Here is a 26,086-nt window from a genome sequence, read left to right as displayed (position 1 = left end):
AGGTAGTACTGTATAGCAGATGGCACTAAAAGCAACCAATAAAATGTTGAAGGTAAAAATTTTTTTACATTTTCTCAATCACACAAGTCAATCATCTAATTGCAACCCAATCATGCGTTTCCCTATATGGAAAATTAGAAAGGAAAAACCCGGCAAACATTAACTCAGGATGCAGTAAAAGTCTGACAGAGTATCACAAAGCAAGAAAGACCATATTTAACATTCACAGGTTCTGGATATCAGCTGTTGAAACCAGAGGTTTCTCAGAGTATTTTATTACCATCAATTTGTCCAGTTTTTATAAACCTTAACTTTGTAGTCAGGGACAAAAATATTTGAACCCCTGCTAATTTTATGAGTTTGCCAAATAACAAAGAAATGATCAGTCTATAATTTCAATGGTAGGTTTATTTGAACAGTGAGAGACAGAACATTAACAAAAAAAAAACCCCACATTTCAGTAAAGGTATAAATTCCTTCGCATATTCATGAAGGAAACAAGTATCAGCAAGATTTCTTAATACAGGTAATGAGTTGACATTAGGAGCCTTCTCAACTCGTTACCTGTATAAAAGATAGATGTCCATAGCAGCAATCAATCTATCCAGATTCCAAACTCTGCACCATGAAGACCAAAGAGCTTTCCAAGGATGTCAGTGGTCCAAGGATGTGTCGACAGCACTCTGGGCGCCCTTTCCTCATATTGTAAAACACATGTAAAAAACCTCGGCGTCTACATTGATGGTTCTTTTAAATTGAATAAGCAGGTGAATGCAGTAGTTCAGTCCTGTTTTTTTCAGTTAAGACAGCTAGCCAAGGTAAAGCCATACCTTCCGGCTAACGTCTTTGAGCGTGTTATTCACCCTTTTCTTACTTGCAGATTAGACTACTGCAATTCATTGTATTATGGTCTAGATCAGGCCACCATCCATCGTCTTCAGATGGTTCAAAATGCAGCTGCTCGCCTGCTAACTGGTGCCAAACGAAGAGAGCATATAACCCCAGTTTTAGCTTCTTTACACTGGCTTCCTGTCTCCTACAGGATCCAATTTAAACTTCTACTTTTTGTTTTTAAGTCACTTAATGCTCGGGCCCCTCCTTACCTGTCTGAGCTCCTCTCTGCCTATGCTCCAGGAAAAACCACGAGGTCTAGCTCAAAACTAATGCTGTCCATCCCACGGACTAACCTCAAATCCCGTGGTGATAGATCCTTCTCTGTGGCAGGTCCCAGACTTTGGAATAGTCTCCCCTTAAATATTAGATCTGCACAAACACTTGAGCAATTTAAATCATCACTAAAGACACATTTCTATGCCCTGGCTTTTAACACACTATGACCCAAGCATTTTGGTCTTATTTGAATTAGTTTAGTTATTGTTTTAATTCTTTTACTGTCCTATTATTGTTTTTTACTGTTATTATTGTATTACATTGTTGCTTTTTAATACCATTTTTATATTGTTAAGCACTTTGTGCAGCATCGGCTGTTTGAAATGTGCTATATAAATAAATTTGACCTTGACCTACACAAGGCTGGAATGGGCTACAAGACCATCGCCAAGCAGCAAGGTGAGAAGGTGGCAAATGGAAGAACCATAAAATAACTGCCAGTCTCCATTGTTCTGGAGCTCCACACAAGATCTCACCTCGTGGAGTTTCAGTGATAATGAGAATGTTGAGGAACCAGCCCAGAAATACTCAGAAGGAACTTGTCAATGATTTCAAGGTAGGTGGGACGATAGTCACCAAGAAAACAGTTGGTAAAACACTAAGAAGTGAAGGACTGAAATCCTGCAGTGCCTGCAACGTCCCCGTGCTGAAGAAAGCACATATGCAGGCCCGTTTAAAGTTTGCCACTGAACATCTCAATGATTCAGATGAGGACTGGGAGGAAAGTATTGTGGTCAGACGAGATCAAAGTTCAGTTATTTGGCATGAACTCAACTCGCCATGTTGGGAGGAGGAGAAATTCAATTTAATTTTTTCAATTCAATTTTATTTATATAGCGCCAAATCACAACAACAGTCGCCTCAAGGCGCTTTATATTGTACAGTAGATCGCACAATAACAGATACAGAGAAAAACCCAACAATCATATGACCTCCTATGAGCAAGCAACAGTGGGAAGGAAAAACTCCCTTTTAACAGGATTGGTTGGGGTGAGAGAAGGAAAACTGGATAAAGACATGCTGTGGAAGAGAGACAGAGATTAATAACAGATGTAATTCAATGCAGAGGTGTCTCTTAACACATAGTGAGTGAGAAAGGTGACTGGAAAGGAAAAAACTCAATGCATCATGGGAATCCCCGGCAGCCTACGTCTATTGAAACATAACTAAGGGAGGATTCAGGGTCACCTGGTCCAGCCCTAACTATATGCTTTAGCAAAAAGGAAAATTTTAAGCCTAATCTTAAAAGTAGAGATAGTGTCTGTCTCCCGAATCCAAACTGGAAGCTGGTTCCACAGAAGAGGGGCCTGAAAACTGAAGGCTCTGCCTCCCATTCTACTTCTAAATACTCTAGGAACAACAAGTAGGCCTGCAGTGCGAGAGCGAAGTGGATTTATGCTGAGTCAGTTTTTTCAGTTGCTTCCTGGTTGTCTCATTACTGTGAGATACAAGCCCTAATTACAAAAATGTGACACTGTCCACATTATCACTGCAGGGAGACTTGTTGTTGCGTAAGAGTTTTTTATAGCTTGTGTTAGGTGTGATGTTTCCCTTCAAGTGCACAACAGGGATTTGGTTTTGCTTTTGTGATCTTGGATAATTAATGCTCTGTTATGCACTTAGTAACATGTTACAGAAGAGAGAACACAAAGATGTAATATAATCTGCACCATAAAAACAACACTAAAATACTGTGAACAGAAATTTATTGTGGTATTGCTTGATACAAAAAAAAAGCAAAAAGTAAGAACAAAGCCTTTTTTTAGTTCTTTGTAAATGTTGTAAATGTACTGACTGTCTATACAAGCACATTTAACCTCAATATGAATTCATTTGGAGACAATAATACAATGTAACTTTGTATTTTAAAGGTCTTCCATTAAAGTCCAGACAAAAATGCACAAAAACAAAAAAAGCATTAGTTATAGAGTATATTTCCCCAATCGCATTAAAGCTGTTGGTCTCTGGCTGTGGTGGTTATTTTGCAAATCAGAGGAGTCAAATACACCAAATGCTTTAGTTTTTCCCCCGTTTCAAAGAACAATTGAGAAATAACTAATTAAAAGAACAAAAGTGAGTGAAAGTCACCTGCTACACCTGTTAAAAAAAAAAAAAGCCAAAATAAATAGCTACCAGGCACATACAACTAGATTTTGTGAGGAAGGAAAATCTGGAGATACTAATTACTGAGGATCTGCCTTTTCAAATGCAGGGCAGTTTGTCTTTTTTCATTTTTCTTATCATAACTAAGGACTAAAATAAATGCAGCAATCCTGTGAGCACATTAAAATGCGATTTTCTGCCCATTAGGGGGAAGCAGAGTGCCACTGATAATACAGTCATCCTAATATTAATTCCTCAACCACCTGTGACTGACAACAAAGAGGTTGTGAGGGAATCCATGGGGAGGAATTAAGTTACAAAGTACACACTCAGAACCACTTAGGGAGCCGCAACTAAATGTTCCCAACATGTAAACACTGAGCTACTGGGAACTGGAGAGAGAAATTGGGAATTAGCCTGCATATCGCTGTCAATATCTGAGGTCATGTAGGGTTGGTGTGTGTGCTTGGTATGCACAGCAAGATTTATTTTAATATGTTAATATTTCTGGGAAGATCTAGAAACTGTGATCTATGCCCTTTAGTAGTTATTAGAAGTGATAAGGGGTGTGGGTGACCCAGTTGGATGTCTGATCTTTAGTGCGCTTGGCAGAACTGTGGGTTGTGAACAAAGACTTAAAAGCCTCTGACTTTTCGTTCATATCCTGGATGGACCTCTTTGTAGCAGAGGCTGATGAAGACTTGGTCGCTTTAGACGAGCTGGAAGATCCAGAGGGTCCAGCCACAGCTGAGTAGTAGGATGAAAGAGACAAAAAAAAAAAGGCATCTTTAAAAATAAGGACTTGTTCCTCCCACAGGTTGATCATACCCATTGGATGTTAATTTAACTACAATAGTCTAAGGAGCTTGGAAAGAGTCTGGACTTCTTTAGGTTTAGTCGAAGATGTTTCACCTCTCATCCAAAAAGCTTCTTCAGTTCTAAGGGCAATTGGTGGAGAGTCCCAGATTTTAAGACATGTGGAGAGTCCCCAAGAGGGTCACGGACCCCCTATTGATCCTCTACCTAATCACACAAGCCAAGGTGTGAAAAAACAAATGCAACAATACTGTCATCCCTTATGTAGCAGGTTTATCAGAGCAACTCAGGAGAGTTTTCTCAAAGCACAACATCCCAGTGTACTTCAGACCCAGCCACACACTCAGACAAAAACTGGTTCATCCCAAAGACAAAACTCCTACACACAAACTTAACAACGTAGTGTATGCTGTACAGGGAACCGGGAATGCTCAGACCTCTACACTGGAGAAACCAAACAGCCAGTTCATAAACGCATGGCACAACATAGAAGAGCCACCTCCATGGGACAAGACTCGGCTGTCCACCTGCATCTAAAGGACAAAGGTCACTCTTTCGAGGATGCCAATGTTCACAGAGAAGACAGATGGTTTGAAAGAGGTGTGAAAGAAGCCATTTATGTCCACTGTGAGTGACCATCCTTGAACAGAAGCGGTGGCTTACGACACCAGCTGTCTGCCATCTATAATCCAGTTTTGAGATCCCTTCCTAGACGCCTTAACGCCCACTCACATCCTGGGAGATTTGACCTCAGTAAATCACATGACAGGGTGGGGCTAGGCTTCACAATAGGTTCATCCAAAACCTTGGCTGATTGGGACCCACACCCGTTTCCACACCTTGGCTCGTGTGATTAGGTAGAGGATCAATAGGGTTTAAAATCTGGGACTCTCCACTAATTGCTCTTAGAACTGAAGAAGCTTCTCGGATGAGAGGTGAAATGTCTTCAAGGAAACTTAAAGAAGTCCAGTCGCTTTTCTTTCCAAGCCCCTTAAACTACGATGACCTGGATGACTGAGAACAATTCATAGACATTTTAACTACAGTAGAATTTTACTTTAATTGGACATCAGTGGTAAAACACTGAACATTAGACTGAACATGGATCATTAACCTCCTGAGCCCTAGAAGAAAAAATGTGTGATAGATCCGTTTAGATAATTTAAGTATTGTTTCAAAGAAAAAATAACTGTGGAAGTGGAGTCAAATTTAGAGCAGTCAAGAAATGCGGTGGACAAGAGCCAGACATTAGAGCACGAAGGTGAAATTTCAGACAGAGTGAAAAGTTCATACCAGCTTTTGAGGAGCCTGGCAAAATGATAACATCCATCGCCCATTATGGACAAAAAGAATTGTGTATGCTAAGGCTCTGAAGTTGTAGGTAGTTACTGGTTTCTCAACTGTTATGCAGGACATCGAACTGTGAAGGTAATCACACTTCATGGCAGCCTTATTGCATTCTGTATTCACTTTCCAGAGTGCTTTATTCTGCTCCCACTTAGCTGTGACGTTAAGATCATTATTACTTAGACTGCCCAATGTTGATGAAGCTCTCTCAACTTAATGAATTGGCTTTAATTAGGAACCAGTAAATTCAGATTTTAAGCTATCTTTACAAGCGGTGACAACAGATAAACTGAACAATGTTTCAGTTCCAATGCCACCTTCAGAAATGACCATTTCCCTCTTGTTTGTGTGGTGATTTTTTCTGTTACACACAACCACCAGACAATGGTTTCCTGTTTTCATGTTACCTGTTAGGTTTTGTATTGTTGATTGTCATTTATGCTTAGAAATATTTAACCATATATGCTTAGAGGTGTATAATCAATTGTGTAGTGATAGGATGTGTGATCTTTAGCAGGCTGCAAAGGCTTGGTGTGCATTAATGCACACCTACATCCTGGGAGCATGGGAAGAGGTCGTACCTTGTTTTATTGTCTTATGGTAGGATAAACGTGGCTATATCTGTTTTAGGCTAAGTGCCTTTTGTTTAGATGAACTGTTGGACTTCCAGACCAGCAGGTTTAGGGAAGTCATTTATGGGGTCACACTCTGACCCCCCCCCCACACACACACACACACACAGACACAGGCAAGGTACTTTTTGTTTGTATGTAGACGTCATATGTTAATGAACCTATGCATATTCATGTAACCTCAATAAAAGAGCAGTGTTACGGGGGAGCGGACGAGAGCAACTGGGGTCAAGCGAAGGAACGGCGTTTGTCCGGTTCTCTCCCGTGCACGAGAAACATGAAGAACTTTGCCTACTTCGTGTCTTGCTTGCTGTGTAATTATATTGTCTTCAACGTTCCAGCGAATAGGTTCAAGCTACAAACCTATCATTACCTATAGAATTTTCAACCCAATTTCAGTATGTAACCCAAATTGAAATGATAAAGATAGCAGATGTAGAGTTTAATAATATATATGCTGAAAGTGCATTAATTACATGACTTGACAAAATAAGAGAAGAAATCAAAATCTTAGCTGGTGGAAGTGTGATTGTGTGAATTCAACTGAATAGGTTTTTATTTCCCCTTCTAGATATTAAAATGCCTAAAAAATTGAGAGCCCTACATTAAACAGCTCCTATTATGGATGGTAGGTACAGTCACACCACCCCTTCATAAGCTCCTTTAAAGATGATGATCCTCTGAGCTTCCACCTTCCTACTCTGATGTCTGGCCTTTGTCCACCTCATCCCCTGACAGCAGTAACACTGACTCCTCTTCCATAGTTCTGAGTAAATTATCTTTCTGCTTCATCCTGCCTTCTGCTACCAGAAGTATGGACTGGTTGAAAATGTAAGTAGTAAGTCCTGCTGTTCAATACAAAGGACAGTGAATACAATTTTTGTTTTGGAAGGGATAAACTTATTGTACATTTCTGAAATCAAAGTCAAAGTTAAGACTCTCAAATTGAAGAAACAATCTGAGTGTAAGCAATAGAATCATAATGTATGCCAATCTGTGGAAGCGGCAATTTCCATCATTTTGAAAAGAAAGTGCTCTGCAACCTCCACAAATGTGGCATTAATAAAAAGCCCATCATGTCCCCTTGACAGTATAGTAGGAGTCGTATAGATAGCATAAATGGTGCTTAATGTAGCAGTCTCAGTCAGAGGACAAAAATTCATTGCTGGGTCTTAGAAGGTTAATAAAAAGAGGCTGAATGAATTACATACAGAAAACCACATTCATGTTTTTAAAACAGTTGGCTTCAAGAGATTTGTGAATACAATGCAATGTCAATAGACTATTTGTCTGTACGTAAATGATCCAAGTATTGTTATTTACCTGACTGGCTGCTGTCACCACCATTTTGTTGCAAGCTTGTTCCTGCTATATCATTGGGAGGAGACACTGTGCCGTCTGTGTGGAAAGCAATCAGGCAAGACAGAGGATAAATGGTTAAAAGCACTAATACTTATGTAGCACTTTTTAACTGAGCACTAAATGTGCTTTCTTCCTACAACCCTCATTCACCCAATCACACACACATTCATAACAAGCACTTTTTTCTATACCTTGTCAAACATTCATCCACAAAAACATTCCAATGTATGCTTTAAGACATGCACTGACTGGAGTGCCCGGCAAATTGATCCACAGACCAAGTAAACGACTGTTCTACCCCCTGGGCCATGTTTTCCCGAGACTGTGTAAGTTGAGTGGACTTATACTGTTCAGTGAATAAATAATAAATGACAGATTTAGTGGTATTTTCATAAACTATTTATTTACCACATCAATGGCAGGGCAAATATTTTTCCTAACATGGCAACCTTTAAAAAGTGAAAGGAGACAGAAAGACAGGTGAGAAAGAATAAAACTTAATTGACTTTTTGATGGCATTTTACACACAGTACTGGTACAGTATCTAGAAAGTGTGGGAAAATACTGGCATCATATACAGTACTTTCCTCTGAAGAAATTATGATGGGACCCAGAAAAAAAAACATTCCTATGTACAATAATGGATTTCTATACAGTTTACATCAAATGAAAACTTTGGTTGTAAGATTCAGATTATTTTTTCAAATTATTTAATAAAAGCTAGACATTTTAAATGAGAATAAGAAAGAAACGTATTTCTTTGTGCCCCCTTTCCCTGTTAATGCCCTACCTGGCCCCCTGGCAAGACTTTGCTAGACCCGCCCCTGCACAGTTACCAGCTGTCAGCAACGTAGAAAAGGATCCTGGTGTTAGTTGTCTCTCAGAAACAGTTCATAACTTCCTCTCAACTCATTCATGTCACCTAAAAGGTAAACCTGCTTCTCCATCAGCTGTTCAGCTCTGATGATTCAGTAAGGACATCTCCTGGTTTCATCTTCATGTTTCCCTCTCACCACATATCCAAACCGATATCATGACCAACAGCTTTTACAGCTGTGGCTCCAGCAAACATCAGCTGATACTAGAAAGTAGGGCTGGGCGATATATCGAGTTTTTTAAAAATATCGATATATTTTCATACGAGATATAAGATGTGACAATATCGTTTATATCGATATAGTCTATGTTACGTTATAATTATACTTGTGGAGCCGCAGGTTTGCCTCTCTTTCGTCCACTTTTGTCTCTACGCTGCGTTACTCGGCCTCGCCTCTCCTTCACTGAACACAACTCCCCCTCCCCCATAGCTTCACCTGCAGGCAATGACAAGATGAAAGCGGAAAATCTCCGTTAGCGAGTTACCGTGCGTGGGGCTGGACGGCGTCAACGTGTTAGCGAGCTAACCGCGCTAACGAGCTAACCGCGCTAACGGCCTAAAATCCTTTCATTTTCTCAAAAATCGACAGTGCACCTTATGTATGAATTCTGGTTGTGCTTACTGACCGCGAACCGATTTTATGTGGTACACAGCGCTCATCAATCTGTCAAAAAATGTTTTAATATGACTTTGCTAAGCTACGGAGCTGCACCGCTTGATGGATTGCCGGAGGACTACGGCTACCGAGGAGGAGCCTCGCGGAGTGATACGTACTGTGTGTGTATAAGGACCACAAATGGCACCTGTTCAGAGACGTGGTGCAGCTGTGAAATCTGTCTCTTTGTTATTACGCTCAGCGTCTATTAGTTTACATTTTGACTGCACAATTGTGAGCTTTTTGTTATGCACAAAAACAACATTGTTTTCTTTTATTTATGGACCATGATTATTTAATAAATGCTGATAATTTATTTTTGAGTAATTTCTTCATGTACATCTACGCTGTATGTAAATAAAAGTGCCCGTGTGACATCTGGGACACAGTGTGACTAAGAACTCTCTTTGTTCTTAACTTATGGCTTTAAAAAAAAAAAATCGAGATATATATCTTATATCGCCATCCAGGTAAAAAATATCGAGATATGAATTTTGGGTCATATCGCCCAGCCCTACTAGAAAGTAATATTAAGTAAATTCTAACAACAACTTATCAACCTTAAGTGCTGCTGCTGTTGTTTAGCAGCCTCCTCCTGCCTCACCTTTCCAAGTGGTGGAGACCAGCCACTTGCTAATGTTACTGAATCTGTGGAAGCTCCGCCATAGCCACCACCAAACAGTTGAGTTATTTTTACACATCTGCCAGCATCTGGCCAATCCACCACCTTTCATTGTTGATACCGTTACGTAAAGAAAAAAACCTCCAAAAAAACCAAAACATCTGCCCATAAAAACAAAAAATCCCCCCCCACCGGGCAAATGCCCGGTACGCCCGATGGCCAGTCCAGCTATGCATTGGAGTGTTAATCTGAGTAAAAACAAATCGAATTCTGGGGTTTCTCAGTTAGTCTTGTTTGTGAGTTGAGAGCGTTGTGCTATTATTGAAAACAGGAAACCACAGCAATGTTCTCTGTTGGCACACAACACTGACACCTTCAATTTAGACTAATTAACATCAGGTTAGACTGCAGATCTACAGAATCTGGTTCAGTGTGACTATTTTTGCATTTCTTGGCTCATTTATGAGAGTAAGAAAAACAACTGGAAATAGTAAGACACATTCACAATTATAGGAAATGTATAATATAGGAAAGTTTTTACATTTTGATTTACAATTGTAAAACTGTGGGAATATTCCCCCCCCCCCCCCCCCCCTTTTTTTTTTTTTCTTTTCTTTCCTTGCAAAAAGGTGAAAGACAGTCAACAAGGCTGATATTGGCCAATATTACTTATTTCTATGACTAATCTTTTACAGTTACACTTAATCCTGTGTTATTGGAAATGTGTCAGGATCTAAGTTTGCACAGGAATTATGAAAAACACTGTATGTCAGTAAAATATGACAAAACCAGCCTGATTACATTACCGCAAAACCAGAATAAGATAAAGTAATAATGTCCATCATTGATGTACAAAGTATTAGCAGCATTAGCTTGGCCACACACTATATATTACATTTATATGTATCTTAACTTCTCAGTATTTTCAGTGTGAGTTAAAAGTTTGAATAACCCAGCTAGTACACTACAGCACATTCAAAATATTATCCAAATGAAGAAGAAAATTTTCTGGCCTTTTGCTAGTTCGTTGGCCTTGTTCATGCAAATGCTGAACACATATGATGACTTACTTACTAGGCTTCACACAAACCTTTTGATTCTGATGTTGACACCGTTTCAGTTGCTTTACTCTTCTTTGATTTCTGAAAATCAAAGAATATTTGTTTCAGGGTTTTGTAGTTGTGAAGACAGATTCTATCAAAAAGCAGAGAAGTCACACACCTTAGTTTTAGCTTTGGCCCGCTTCTCTTCCATCTTCTCCCTCAGCTTGTCCACCTCCTCCTTGTTGCCATTGAGCACAACAATATCTTCATCTTTAAATGGATCTCCACACTATAACACAAACATTATATTCCAGATAAGGGACTCTTAAAGGGATTTAGAAAAGGCAAACATGTTTTGCAACAAGTGTAAAGGCAGAAGACATTCACCATATAGCGTTATTTCTGCTAATGCACTGTTATCCAGCACAACTGTTTTAAAATTAAATATGAGGTAGGACTTTCACATATATCATCTGAAATCATGAAGCAATGAGCAAGTTCTGTGTCAACCTCTGTTTACCATTTAGTACCTAAAAAGGGAACTACTTCAACAACCCCCAACAAAGCAAGATGTTTTGCAGAATCTGCACATAAACCTCCTCTCTTTCTCAAGGTGGAAACAACAGACCTGTTTTACTATTTGAGGAAACAACACACCCTTCAGCAGAGCAAGCTATGAAGGATGGTGCTGTGTAATCCTAAAGTAAAGTAAACACTCAACCAAGCATCACTAGCTGCACTCTATATAGAGCAAGTCTTGGATGGAAAATACTGGTGTGGAAAAGCAGGACTTTAAGTGGTTGGTTAAAAAACGTGACCCAAGATACAACATCCAATGTAGAAAATATTTTTTTCATTTTTATTGAAAAAGGAATAAAAGTTTTTAACTAAAATACTATGCAGGCTCCGAACGAGTAAAAAAGTGACTTTTTTTAGTTATAGGTAAACTAAAGTGCTAAGGAGTTACGTTAAACCTTTACTTGAAATTTCCAGGGAAACACGACTAGCTTATTTTACTGTTAATTGTGTTATTATTGTGTATAATTCTCTATTACTAGTATTGTGTATAATGCTGTTGCTAGCGCCTCCTTTCAATAGATTCACACTTTGAATGAGGTAAACTGTTATCAGTGACAGTAGCTTCTTGGCCAAGGAGGATTAAAAAAGTGCCCTTCAATTACTTACACTTTTAAAAGCTGCCGCCTGCTAGCATTGATAAAACATTGTCTGGTTGTATATGCATTATAAATTTTGTGGCAAAACAGGAAGTAACAAAACTGAAAGTTGATTGTAATTAACATCATTTAAGGTATTTTGAAATATACATATTTGGCCGTCAGGCTAGTTTAAAATGATTTTCTCTGAAAAAGTGACTGCTTTCAGTTTCACTTCGTATAAGTACATGTAGTCCAATCCATCTTGCAAATCAGTTTTGTTTTGTTTTTTTAACTTTCTCAATGGACGTTCATAAAATGTTGCTCGTTTGCATCTTTTGCAGGAATTTGCAGTAAAACTTTTTTTTAATATGCCTTTTGCTTTTTCCATGAGCCATTAATATCCAAACATACCTAGAACTCAACACTAACTAACAAAACTATTAGATCAACCCACAGATAATTTCTTTGTCGGGACATGTCCCTTTTCCATTTTATTTGCATGCTGCCTGCCTATGACTGGCTAAACTCTGTGAAGCATGAGAGGGGAAAAAAACAAAACAAAATGCCACGAACGTGTCAGTCAGACACGCACACATCGATGAAATGACTAAGACAAAGAAATGTTATTGTTATTCTATGTTATTATTTCAACAGTTTGACACTTGAAATTTTCACAACACAATAAACCATTCTGTCACACCAAATCAAAAGTTTAATATTTGCTCCAGATCCAAATTAAAATGTAATTTGTTTTATTGTTGCTGTTGTTTTCATCGTTCCTTTGGTTTCAGAAGTAGCACTTGAGTTATGATTTCATTTATCCACAACAGTTTGTAAGTTTGCTAATAGAAATACAGGATAATACTGGTTAACGATAACCCTGTATGAAACAAACTGGCTTACATATTTGTGAAAGTCTTGCGATTAAAAAGAAAAAGAAAAAGGCTTAGGTTTTTGTGTCTCTAAACATATAAACGGGATGAATGCTTTTAATAGGAAAACACACACCGATATTCAAAAACAAATATTAAACCCCTGAGTAACAAGTAGGGGATCCATTGTGTGGTTGTAATGCAGGCTCACTGGGTGTGAACCGTGGCCATGTGCTCTGTTCAACACAACAGAGATAATCTCGGGAGCTGACCAAGCAGCAAATAAACTCTGTGGACCGCTATGAAGTCTGTCACTCTGCTGTTACCATCACCAAAAATGACACAACCTAGCATGAAGTCAGTTAGTAAACAAGTCAACCAAAATCTTTTTTTTTTTTTGTAACTGCAAGAGGCAACAAGATTGTGAACAAGAGACGAGTCACACTGCACAGTGTGCATAAACATGCACACCATTAACAGGGCAGATAAACTGGAACTGATCTTATCTGAGAGGAAAAAAGAAAGAAGAAACTTGAGGTAATGAGATTCGAAGACGAGCAAAAAACAAGAATACTGATGCAATACACAAGTGAGCAGGAGAGAGAGAGAGAGAGAGAGATAGCAAGAAAGAGTGTGTGTGTGTGTGTGTGTGTGTGTGTGTGTGTGTGTGTGTGTGTGTGTGTGTGTGTGTATAATGTGTGAATATGACTCCTTATGTCAGGTGTGTGATTGGGTGTTCATGCTAGTAACCAGGGAGGGCCGGACTTGTCTCATGGGGCTGTGGGAGGAGAGACATAATCAGCTGCAAACACAACAAGAGAATACTCCACACAATTACAAACCACTGTGGCTCACTCACAACGCAACATCAAGCTCTGAGAAAGCAACCTCCTGACGAGAACACAAGAAAGCAATTCAATTTAGCTTGACACTACCGCTACTGCTGCTGCTGCTGATGGCACCAAAGGAACGGACTCTTCACTGCAGGACTTCAAATGAATTATAGCAACATAACTCGCAGGAGCAATTTAGGTCATTAAGACCCAAACAGGTGCTGATGTACAAAAGTTGACCTCTTCACTATAAGGAGTATAGATTGACCTGCATCAAAGGTAGGTCACTAAGCTTGTCATTTCTTTGTCTTTCTTTCTTTACATATTCTGCTGTTTATTTCTGTTGCCTCTGACCAAAGCAGCAATGTGATAAATGATTGCACGAAAACAAAATATAGTCGAACATGCTGATCTAAATATGATCTCAAATTTTCATTGCAAGGAATGTATAAACAAATATTTTAAGAAACCAAAGGGTTTTTTTTTAATCTACCCAAACTCATAACCAACAACCAGCAAGCTATTCCTTGTTTCTACATATGAACTGTTCTTTCTATTAGTTGCAATATGAGAAGGATAGGAATCTCAGCAGATCAGAAACATACACATTTCCATGGCAGCCTCCCTGCTGATATCTTTATCTTCAGTGATATTCTCAGGAACAGGCTTGAGTGAGGATGTTTACTGTGAAAGAGAACAGTGTTCAGACATGTCTAAAGCTTCTCTGCCCTCCAAAGGATACTTGGGTATAATTTTTTTTTTTTTTAATAAACAAAATAAAAAATAAAAGTTGTACTTTTTTCCAATTAAACTCAGGTTTACTTACATAGGACCTAACAGTATTTGGGAGAAAACACCAAAATTTAAAAAATTCCCTGTAAGCAAGCAGTTTGTGGGGAGTGTAGAACTCTCTTTTAACAGAAAGAAACAGCTAGCAAAAACTGGCTCCGGGGGGCAGTAATCTGCCATATCCAGTTGGGGGTGTCGGGATATGCTCGGTGCATCACAGCACACCGATTTAGTCCCTAAAAAGGAGCTACTTCAAACCTCCTCCAAAAAAGCGTTTTCGGAGACGTCTGTTACCCAACAGCTCGGTTCAAGGCTCATTAGAGCCGGTGAGAACACCGGACTCCCGGCAAATTGTTTTCAAACCCACCGCCGTCTTTCGCTACTCAGGTTAAACATGGTATATAAGTCACTTAGATAACTTAAAAATGTTATTGTTTGGCTTTTTTCAGTATTTTATTTGTTCCCAAGTAAATTGGTTTGGCTGAGATTAAAATTATAGTTTTACACAGATGAATAAACATCAAGCAGACAACTGATTATCAGAAGTGCGAGATGCTCGAGAATATACTCCTGTTATATTTTAGATAGCAAGGAGCAGACGGCCGAGTTTATTCAACTTTACCGAGACAATCTGCAAATTTCATTAAAAGTTTAATAAACTATCATCTTGTCTTTATTTTTAGTTAGCACATACCTTAAACACTTAAAGCTGTAAGCTGGTGCAATAAGCTGTAAGTTTTACGTCCAATGGACGCACAATCTGATTAGTTGACTAATCGCAAAAATAATCGTTGACCAGTCGACTATCAAAATAATCGTTTGTGGCAGCCCTAGTGCTGTGAAGGAAAGAGTGCTGTCAAGGATGACACCAAGACTCTTGACCTGAGAGTCCATTGATAACTCTGTTGTCAGAGTTATCAATGGATAATGAAAGACTTCTGGTTGGAACTTTAGTCAGTTTTGATTTGGTGCCTATTAGAATAAATTCTGTTTGATTGCCATTAAGTTTAAAAAAGTTGTGAGTAAACCAAACCTTGATGTCACTTAAACAATCAGAAATAGTTGTGGGTAGGAGAGTACCTGTGGGTTTGGAAGATAAGTAGAGCTGGGTGTCATCTGCATAGCAGTGAAATTGCATGTTATACTTCTTCAAAATATCATCAAGAGTTTGCGTTCTGGTTAGACATCATGTTTCAGAGATTAGGGACAAATATAATAACTTTAGTGTTGTGTCTAAAACATGCCTGTCCTTTAACTCAGCGGTCCCCAACCCCCGGGCCTCGGACCGGTATCGGTCCGTGAGTCGTTTGGTACCGGGCCGCGAGAGTTGAGGACCGTTTTCAGGGTTTTTATCAGTTTTCAGCGTTATTTTGTTATCATTTTTATCGTTAACTCTGTTGTCCCGGGTCTTTTCACGTGCGTTATGAATAAATCTTTTTTTTTTTTTTTCGGTACCGGTACTAGTTTTATTTTGTTGTATTTATCCGCGACACCTTAAAGGCCGGTCTGTGAAAATATTGTCGGGCATAAACCTGTCCGTGGCGTAAAAAAGGTTGGGGACCGCTGCTTTAACTAATTAATTTGTGTAATCCAGCTTCAGAGGTTACTATAGCTTGGTATCATCTGTGTTGTAATGAAAATGTATGCAAAATTGTCTAATAACAAGGGAAGGGAAGCATCTATAATGTAAACAGAATTGGTCCCAGCACAGAACCCTCTGTAACTCAATAACAAACTTGTCCCTATTTGCATGCACACATTGGAATCCATCAAATGAGTCATGATTAAAATCAATGCAAACCATTTCCTTTAACACAAAAGCATATATGAGTCTCTGTAGCAAAATACTGTGGCCAATGAATGTGACACTGAGATTTAATAGGATAGCCTGTTGTTCAAGTAAAGTAATTGTTCACTACAGAGGTTTCAGTACTATGATGAATTCTGAAACTATACTCAACGTCCCGCAAATAAACCGCTCCTCTGCAAGTGATCAGTTAAACGTTTTACAAGTACTCTTTCAAGAACTAAATCATCTTCTTCCCTTTGCCGCGTTGAAAATATACAACAAGATGAAAACAAGTTATCCGCAATTGAACTGCTTTGCATTATCATAAAAAATACATCTAACATAGTGATCGATATCAATTACCTTTGCCATGCTTTTGTAATATTATCATATACAGAACAGCAAGTAATTCACTTCCTGTGTTGCAAGCTGTGGTTCTAGAAAACACATCCCATAGACATTGCAGAAGCACTAAAGCAGCAGCGGTTAATGTGCCAAATATTACAAGCTAGCTTCATCAATTAGGTCCAACCTAAATACTTAACCCTATTTTATATTCCTCAAGGATCCAGGATCCTTCTGCAAATAATCCAACTGGATGTCTCCACTGCAGAAGCTTTAACTGTGGTGGTACTGGCAGACTACAGAGAAACAGGGCTATTATGCGCCAGCTTGAAGGGACAAAATGCAGCTTCCTCGTGTGCCTCGGGATAAGTATTATTATCTTTTCCTTCATTTATTTGAGGACTAGGACGCCACCTGAGTTAAAGCCTCCCCCATCTTCAAGTTGCAAACCTTTCTCAACTGTGTGTAAAACTTTTTTGCCAGGCATGAAGAAAGGAGTAAATTGGTACAGCTGTGACTGCCAGGTATGTATTTTCCCCCCACCCTTTCTTTACTTCTGAGAAATAAAAAGCACAAATATTCTAGATGAAATTTTCATTTGATCTAACAACCAGTTAGGAGCATTAGCACAGTCACATTGACATTCCTATTTAAAAATGAGTTTCAACAGTAACAGTCGCAATATATGCTTTTTTGGTCTACAGGTGGAAAGCTACATTCTAAACAGCCACCTGCCGTGCTCAAACTTGAAAAGAGATTTACACTTTATAACAAAACCTCTAAGTCGTGCAGAGGAGGCTTACCCTTTAGCTTTCATTGTGACTATTCATAAAGAGCTGGAGCTTTTTGTCCGCCTCTTGAGGGCAATTTACATGCCACAAAATGTGTACTGCATTCACGTGGATGCTAAGGCTCCACGGGAGTATCGGGAGGCTGTACAGAAGCTAGTCAGCTGCTTTCCAAATACATTCCTCTCCAGTCACAGTGAAACTGTGACCTATGCTGGTTTTTCTCGTTTGCAAGCAGATCTGAATTGCATGAAGGATCTAGCGAAATCCAAGACAGACTGGAAGAAGGTGGTGAATCTGTGTGGACAAGACTTCCCTGTTAAGAGTAACCTGGAACTGGTACAGTACATGCAGAGCCAACAATGGAGGGATAAAAACATGACACCTGGGGTCAAACAGCCGATGTCTATGATGTACAGAACGCAACGCCAGTACAAGGAGATTGTGGGGTCACATGTAGCTCCGAAAGGGCTAGGCCTGAGGAAAAGGCCTCCTCCACACAATCTGCAATTATATTTTGGAACAGCCTACTATGTTCTTACAAGACCTTTCGTGGACTTTGTTCTGAAAAGCCCAATAGCGCATGACTTCTTGGATTGGTCCAGGGACACATTCAGTCCAGATGAACACTACTGGGTGACGCTCAACCATATCAAAGGTAAAATGGCGGTTTTAAACAGGTGCACAGACACAAAACTCCACGCTTGTTTAACAGCTAGCACAAAACTATTAAACATGTACTAATGTGAGTATGATGTGATATAAACAAAAGATGATATGAAACAAGGTTCTAGGTTCAAATTTCCTTATTAACTGGAGCCTTCTGTGTCTGTATGTATGTGGGCTTTAAATACTTCAGTTCCTTCTCATAGTTCAGGAGACTGAATGGGTTTCTGTCTATGTAGGTTATACTTTTCTTTTTCATTTTTGTCAGCTAGAATAGACTCCAGCCTGCCTGTGACCATTTGTTATCCTTATACATTTTATTTCATTACCCCCTGGTAAAATGAAAACTTATCAGGAATTATAACAAGTTTAACTTTTGCAACTTTGATCAATGTCTCTACTTTTAATTGCTTACAGACTGCAAATGCTACCTCTTCCTTTAGCTTTTCTTTGAGATGTATCGAGAACTGACTCTCAAACAGCAGATGAAGGAGGCCTGAGCAGGGCTAGTTAAACCTTGACAATTCAATTAGGTCATATAATTACCAATTTTGTCTGATTACATGTTTTAAGAAGCTCCAGGCAGTCGCATTGATGGAGGCTGGGAAGGAGCTATCCGGGCAATCAAATGGCGGGATCAAGAAGGAAGTGCACACAGTGGTTGCAAAGGTATAGTCATATATGTCAATAAAGACCGGATTAGTTACTCACCCAGAGATTAAATTCTACCAATATTTCCTAATTATTTAAATTATAAAAATGTGGTAAAAATGAGGTATTTAGTTTTGTAATCCAACAATAAATTATTAATCCCACATAAATCCTTGTGAGCAAGTCACATGTACATCCATAAATAGACACACACAGATATATATATATATATATATATATATATATATATATATATACATACACACACGTGTATATACGTGTGTATGTGTGTGTGTGTATATATATGTGTGTGTGTACATATGTGTGTGTACATGTGTGTGTACATATGTGCATATATATATGCGTGTACGTACATATGTACGTACGTACATACATACATACATATATATATATATGGCATACTCTCCACTAGCTTTACGTCAAAGGTTATATAAGCTTGCGTACATATATTTATTTATATAATGGAAACTCGTAATACAAGGAACGAATTTTGGCATAATGCTAAAAAAAAATCATGTCCAAGCTGCTGTTTTCCAGGGCATTACATACGAGACATCTGTATCTACGGAGTGGAAGACCTACCATGGATCATCAGCATGGACAGCATGTTTGCCAATAAGTTTGAGAGTAATACCTTTCCTGAGGCACTAGACTGTTTGGAGCAGTGGCACAGAAACAAGGTTATCAACCAGGCTACTGTTCCCATAGAACCGTCATGGCTACTGGCCATACACAGCAACTACAGCAACAGCAGCAGCTACTTTAACAGCAGTACTGGAGAATGAAATCACTACAAACATGCAGTCTATATCTAGTTGAGCTTATTTGCACTTGTCTTGTGTTGTTATGTCATAATGTGAGCATAGGAAAGCAAAACCAAGGAAGACAAAATGCATTCAATATGCATTTCAAGACCATGTGTGTATACTAATATATTTATCTATGAAACTTTATCAGTGCTGTCCTTTTTTCTAAATACAGAAATAAAATATGAAATAAATTCTGTCCATAAAGCAAAAATAATGACTAAAGCTTGGATGAAACGACACCACCAAAGAAATGTTATTCAGTATGACATTCAGTTTGAAAAACACAACTGCTGATAAAGGTGTTGACCTTTTCTCCTATTTAAGAAGTAACAGGTGTAAACAAATAAAAGCAATTGTGATAACGAGTCCTAACTTTCACATGATCTTGCGCATGCTGTCAGTGTGTCTGAACAATACCCGAGTAAACAGTGTTTTGCCTTTTTAAAAAGAAGGTTTCTTTTATATAGGCTACAGAATTTTCTAGTAAGTCAAGCTGGACTAAAGACATTTGGTTATGTGAATGGCATTTTTACATTTTTACTGGCAGATCAACTTATGCAATGACTCCTTGCAAAAAAAAATTTTTTTTAAAAAAAACAACAAAATTTCTTAAAAAGGACAAAAAGTGTGTTCGGTAAACAGCAGCATGCAAGTAGAGTTCAAATATGAACCCACAAAAGAAAAAGAAAAAAGAGAGATAAATGCTGGCTTAGATAAAGATTCAGTCTTTATCCAATGACACACACTCTGAACTTGATTCTGACAGTTCAGCCTTAGATAACAATTTTATGATGGGTACTGGATGCAAAGGGGGAAAAAAAGCCAAAATGGCTATCACTTTTTATAGAACCTGTCCAAAACTCAGCACAAACTGCTTATTGTCTTACATGGATATAACAAAGGGTGATGTTGCATTATCAGTTATTTTGTATGTTTTACTTTGACATTTAAGGTTAAGTGAACTGTACTTTACATTTCCTAAACTTAGCAGCAACTGAATAAAGAGTGGGTAAAGTCAGGCTAATCGTATTGGCTCCAGAAACTGTGCTGCCTTATAAGCCTATCTTATCAAAAATCACAGTATTCTAAGTCAGCTTCCCACAAGAAGCGCTGTAGCTTTTCTTATACTTTTAGATATTTTTGACAAAGTCAAACAACTGATCTGTCACTGTTCCAAAATGCTTTTAATTAAACAGAAATAACAACACTGACCAGCTACCATCTGCTTTCTGTTACCTCAAAATAGCCTGTGCATGGGAAATTTCCACCATAGTTTTAATGCTCCTTACAACTACAAGGTCAGAACCCATAAAAGGCCTTAGGCCTACTTGATTCAAATTCCCGTGTGGCTTAAACTAGGGCAATCTCAGAAGCGACTTGAAGAAAGGAACAGTGCAGTTTAATCTGTCCAAAACACATCTACTCACATAAATGTTGTGATATGGCATGTTCTTTATGGTTTAGTATTATTTAAATTCAGAAAGAGGTCAGTAATATTGTAAACGCGCATTATATAAAGGCCATGTTCAACTAAAGTGATTAAACGTTAAACTTCCTCTGATCCTCAAATTAAAGTTCACATAGATTCTAGTGCAAATTGTGAATTCAGCAAAACAAAGGTCAAAACATGATGAAACCAAATTTCAAACATTTGCCTAATCACATATTCCTATAGAACAACAAAGTGGTTTGTAGTGGACTATAGGAGCACTTTAGTTACATTTACATTCTCTTCAGGCTTTATGTTCTTAACAATGCTGATATTGTGATAGTTTTTAAAAGTCAACATGCTATAATTTTTTTGTTTAAAAAAAGCAACCCAAAAACAATAAGTTATTTATCTGTGTGTATTCTACGAATGTAAAACATTGCCAGAGTTCACTTACATTTTTATTACTAGCCCTTAAATACCGAAAACAATGTGAACATGATGGTTTTTATTTCTATTTATGTCTTCTCATGGGAGCATTAAATCATTACACTTCAGTAATTTAACTTGCATTCTTATCTATCTGAGCAACCAGTTGTGCATCTGGAACAAAGCTAATACTAGAGGTGGGAATCACTATACATCCCACGATACGATATTATTGCAATTTTTTAAAATATTTTGCGATATTCAGATTCTGTACATAAAAGTAAACTTTATCAATATTCATTTTATCTAATATCAAAGTCTCACACTCAGTCTCTCTCTCATTTCAGTCAGTTGTATTGTTGACAAATTGAACGGTTTGTATTACAGTCTAGTCCAACTTAACTGAATGCAACCATCTGGTACAATTATAGCTATTCTGAACTATGCAATTTATGAAAACTATGCAGCCCCTTCAGCAACTGAAGAATTTGAAAGTAAATTAAAACAAAATATAATTTTACATTAAATAAAAAAGTTTTAAACTTAATTAAAATAAAACATGTCTTAAATTAAAATAAGTAAACTGTCATGTTTATTGCTGCCATAAAAAAAGTTAAACACATTTGGACAGTGAAGGAATGTCAGGATTCTTGCTCAGAAAAAGGATCAACATGCTCTGAAGTCAGAGCACAAAAACCTTTTTTGTAACAAAATATCGATTTCTGCTGTCCCTGTATCGATACATTATTAGCAAACAAAATATCACGATACTACACAGAATCGATTTTTCCCCCACCCCTAGCTAATACCAGACTGCTGCTATCTTATCTACATTTTTATCAAACCTGCCTATTTACAAATCATTAGCGTTGAAAATTTGCTGAGTGTGACTTAAACAAGGAGCATTAATGCCAAACACCCAAGGTCAATGATGGAGACTTTAGGTCCATCAAGTCTTTGAGTTCAACTATTGGTGGTTTTGTGTTTAAGGAGCATAAAAGCTACGTTATCATCTTGTTGCTGTTCAGCAGAAATGATGTCACAAATAGAGCTGGCTATGTTTGTTTTACATATTTTTAATGGCAGTAAAGATTAAAAGTGTCTTAAGAATTTTTTTAAAAAACTGTCAGAGTTGACAACCTACTGAGGCTAAATAACCTGGGAAAATAAATAAATGAATGTTGCCTACCTTGTGGCAGATTTCTGTCTTGACTTCCTTCAGGGCCCTGTCTGAAAAGACACAGCCACAAGTCTGGAGGTAACAGAACCTAAAAAACAGAGAAACACTTATATGAAATTGTTAAACAGTTTCCACCTGTATCGCTTTTAGGGCCATTCACCAAAAATAAATAAATAAATAAATAACAGATGCAGGGCTGGGAACTGTATTTCTTTCTAACTTTATGTGATCTAAAGTTAGGTCCATACGTTTTTGGGTTCTTGACACGTTGTAATTTTCCCTCTGTACACTACCGCCTTTCTTTTCCACAGCTGACAAGGTCCCACAACAGCATAACAGCAAAAGTAACCCACAGACGAGTTGTTTGTGACACTACCCCCTGGTGACAGGAAACAGCTACAACATGTAGACAAGTCTGTGCCATAGCATCTTGGAGCCCTTAGATTTTGTGAATGTTTTTGTTTCTTAACCATAAAGAATTTTGACCTTATTCACTTTAGTTTTCCTCTGTGGCCTTTCAGGCTTGATGGAGTTGCAGAGCAGACTAATGCTTTCTTCTTTTCAGTAATGTACCTGATTGAAGATTTGGCCACTCCCAAGGTTTTTGATTTCTCTCTGATAGGTTTGTTTTGTTTTGTTTTCTCAGCCAAATAACTGTTTTCTTCACTTGCATCAACATTTCTACCAAATGCATTTTGTTAAACTCCAGAATCAAAGATACAAATCTGTACTTCCATTACATTTTGATTATTTAACTTACGCTGTGTTCCAGACACCTCAGAAGTCAGAACTCAGGAGTGACATCACTCCTGAGTTGAGTATGATTCAGTCAGAGAAGACAGTAAAAACAGGATGTCTTATACCTTGCTTCTTAGTAAGATAGAACTATTCATCCATCATTAACAAAACAGAGCAATACTTGTTTTTCTTTGACTTAAAAACACTGCTGCAGCATGGTCATGGATCGAACCTTGTAAGTGCTGTGTGAATGGATTATTTAACAAATCACAAATACGAAACAATACCAGCACAGGTTAAAAGTTTTACACTTTTAATAACGTTTACGTTCAGTCCTGCCATCTTACAATTGTTAACTTGTGGTTGGCATGTCTACTTTGAATTTCTGAGTTGGAAATTTGAGTTGAGAGGGCGTTCCAGGTGAAAATTTCCACTGGGAACTTGAAAATTCTGATTTCCAACTTAATCGCAAATGCGGTATTAAAGTACGATGTGGTTATGTACAGAGGTAAAATAAAATAAAATAAAAAATAGAGAATTTTAAGAAATACAGAATTGTCCAGAAATTCACAAGTATATCAGAAGCAAGATAGACGAATGCCATCATATGTTTTGCAGTGAATTTCAAACATGTATTTAGTATATTAAAATTAACTTAGATACAGTGGCTTGCTCCTTAAAACAAAGAGAGAACATGAATCGTCAGTCTCATTTTTTCTTTCTTAGGTTTAGTACCTCTTCACTCAGGTTGCTTACCGGTGTTTGCCATTCATCTCCAACCCAACTACAGGGCAAATAAACATGCCACAATGAATGTCTTCATATCTGTCTCCCTTTGTATTTCTTCTTTCTCCTTCCCATTCAGGGTTATCAGTCAAGTTCAGCTCCTTTATATCCTTCAGAGAAAGCAAATAGATAGATTTCCTGTTTGAAACCACGAATAAACACACAATCATGTGTCCAGAAACACATGGGCTGAAGACCTCCAACTGTGTAAATGGATAATGTAGCTCTGTATTTTATTAATTACAAAAACAAACAAATAAAAAAAACAAGTTAGATGTTCACACTTCGGTGTTAATATACCTTGATCCCACGGATGTGTGCTACAGCCTCAGCATTAGGTCTCTCAGCCGACTTATCCAGGAGATACTCAATGATAGCATCTTTGTTGTACAGTCTGAAAAATAACATGTGCCAGACCACCAGAACATAATGTGGTGTAATGAAAAGATGAAAAACTGTACAGTCTTAATTCATGTCTGATTTTTGTTATTTGTGAAACGGTGTTTATATCTTCGCGCTGTCACATCATCGAGCGATACCGTGTCCAAACATCAAATAATGCCCGAGTACAAAACAAGACAAAAAAATAACTCACCTTCCCAGTTCACAGGAGACGATGGGTCGTCTAAGTTTCTCTTGACTCAATGCACAGTACTTCCATTTGGCAGCCAATTCAGCATTTTTATCAACCTGTTCATGTAAGAAGACCGTGAGGAAAGAATACGCCATGTAGCTTCGTCTATAACACATCAAGATAATGTTAACTAGCGTTAAATTCTGAAAACTCACAGCAACTACATAACGTACATTAGAAACCACATTTAAAATACCGTAATATGTCTTTTTTATTCTCATGATGAAACCCCGAAACTTAACAATACTTAGTTTAGCCCATTAGCATTAGCAACTTGTTAGCGTTCGAAAAATATCGCCAACAGGGATATTTTCTATTTAAAAACGGAAGGGAAACTGAAGCCAAATAAAGCTAACACACCTTCTCGATTTTCTTGGGCCCTTTCACCAACTCGTGTCTTTTGGGAATCGTGCCACCATCACAACCCATCTTGAAAGCTCACTTCTAACTAGTTAGCTCAAACAGTCACTGTCACACACAAAAAAACCAAAATGCTACTCTCATCAGACAGGAAGTTCTCGGGTTGTAAACAAACAACGAGATCTCACTAAAGCTCGCGGGATGTGCGATGAATTCAAAGTCGCCCTCTAGTGGCTGAATGACTAGAAGTTCAAACGCTGCATGTGTATCTAATAGCTTCGGCCATGGTGTGGCAGCATCGTTCTAAATGTGAGTATATTTATCTAACTTGAAGCTAGAGGAATAGAAAGAAACTACATATATATTTTTATATTGACTTTTTTTATATTTTGTTAAATGTTTTTGTTTATTTTTTTCACAGCTAGTTTATAATGACTTAATTTAGATCTAGCATCTAGCATGTAAATACAGAATAAGAAGGTGATATCAGAATAAGCAAATTGTCACAAAACATATACTATGCAAAAATGCACATAACAAAATAATCAAAAACAATCCAAATGTATTTAGCAGTAACATTGATTTAACAACAAAAAGGTTGTATGGTTCCATGGCTTTTGCTAAACTATAGCGCTTTATGACCCCACAGTCAAGCACACAAACATAAAACAACTTCACACAGATCCCTCCACTCTTTCATTGTCCATCCATCCATCCACATTTTCAGTCAGCCATTAAACCCAGAACTAGTAAGTGACATTAGTCTGGCTTTCAGGCCTCTTGTCAGAGTGGTCTAAAGATGAAAGTTTCCTTGGAAGATAGTTCAGTGAGTGCTAATGAGATCTGTTTCCTGTGCCTTGCAGGCTTCAGATTAGTTTACTATCGATAGTGCTGTCCAAGAGCGACCATTAGTTTGGGGAATACCTCAGTGGAGACATCTCTGGCGGCATGACTGATAATCGTTGTGGAAAAGAAGAAGGAATAAAAACCCAGCACTAGACTTCATTTTGGCCCAGAAAATAGATTTCAACCTCTTTATGCTCACCACACACTGGAAGCCACATACAAAATACAATACATTGCCCAAAATAAGCAAAATTAACAAATACAAACATAAAAACATTTTTCCATTTTCCCTGTTGGTTCGATTGGTTCTTCCTGTAATTTATAAATTGTGTTATGT

At 38.0% G+C, this 26,086-nt stretch overlaps 2 protein-coding genes across 3 annotated transcripts; one reads left to right on the top strand and one right to left on the bottom strand.

Moving 5' to 3' along the window:
• Window positions 1-1,974: 1,974 nt before the first annotated feature.
• rtf2 (replication termination factor 2) lies at window positions 1,975-25,084 on the bottom strand. The gene is made up of 9 exons (XM_085275078.1): window positions 24,904-25,084; window positions 24,505-24,599; window positions 24,210-24,303; window positions 23,880-24,019; window positions 22,395-22,473; window positions 10,806-10,916; window positions 10,675-10,726; window positions 7,392-7,466; window positions 1,975-4,020 (listed from the first exon to the last, which is right to left on the bottom strand). Exons 1-9 carry the CDS (start codon window positions 24,970-24,972, stop codon window positions 3,824-3,826), a joined length of 912 nt encoding a protein of 303 aa, XP_085131204.1. The 5' UTR covers window positions 24,973-25,084; the 3' UTR covers window positions 1,975-3,823.
• On the top strand, window positions 13,488-22,401 carry gcnt7 (glucosaminyl (N-acetyl) transferase family member 7). 2 transcript variants are annotated; one of them, XM_085275077.1, is made up of 5 exons: window positions 13,488-13,768; window positions 16,633-16,936; window positions 17,117-17,858; window positions 18,443-18,535; window positions 19,076-22,401. In XM_085275077.1, the coding sequence occupies exons 2-5, from the start codon at window positions 16,730-16,732 to the stop codon at window positions 19,321-19,323; spliced, it is 1,290 nt and encodes a 429-aa protein (XP_085131203.1). In that variant the 5' UTR covers window positions 13,488-13,768; window positions 16,633-16,729; the 3' UTR covers window positions 19,324-22,401. The 2 variants fall into 2 exon arrangements, with proteins under 2 accessions (XP_085131203.1, XP_085131202.1); XM_085275076.1 differs by having other exon boundaries at window positions 13,490-13,768; window positions 18,440-18,535.
• Window positions 25,085-26,086: the final 1,002 nt, after the last annotated feature.

Source organism: Mchenga conophoros, linkage group LG5 (genome assembly GCF_057382185.1).
Source record: "Mchenga conophoros isolate Kocher_MC1m ecotype Shallow Benthic linkage group LG5, M_conophoros_male_GT1.1, whole genome shotgun sequence".
In the NCBI taxonomy this organism is placed as follows: Eukaryota; Metazoa; Chordata; class Actinopteri; order Cichliformes; family Cichlidae; genus Mchenga; species Mchenga conophoros.
This window is presented reverse-complemented; position numbering and strand designations above follow the sequence as displayed.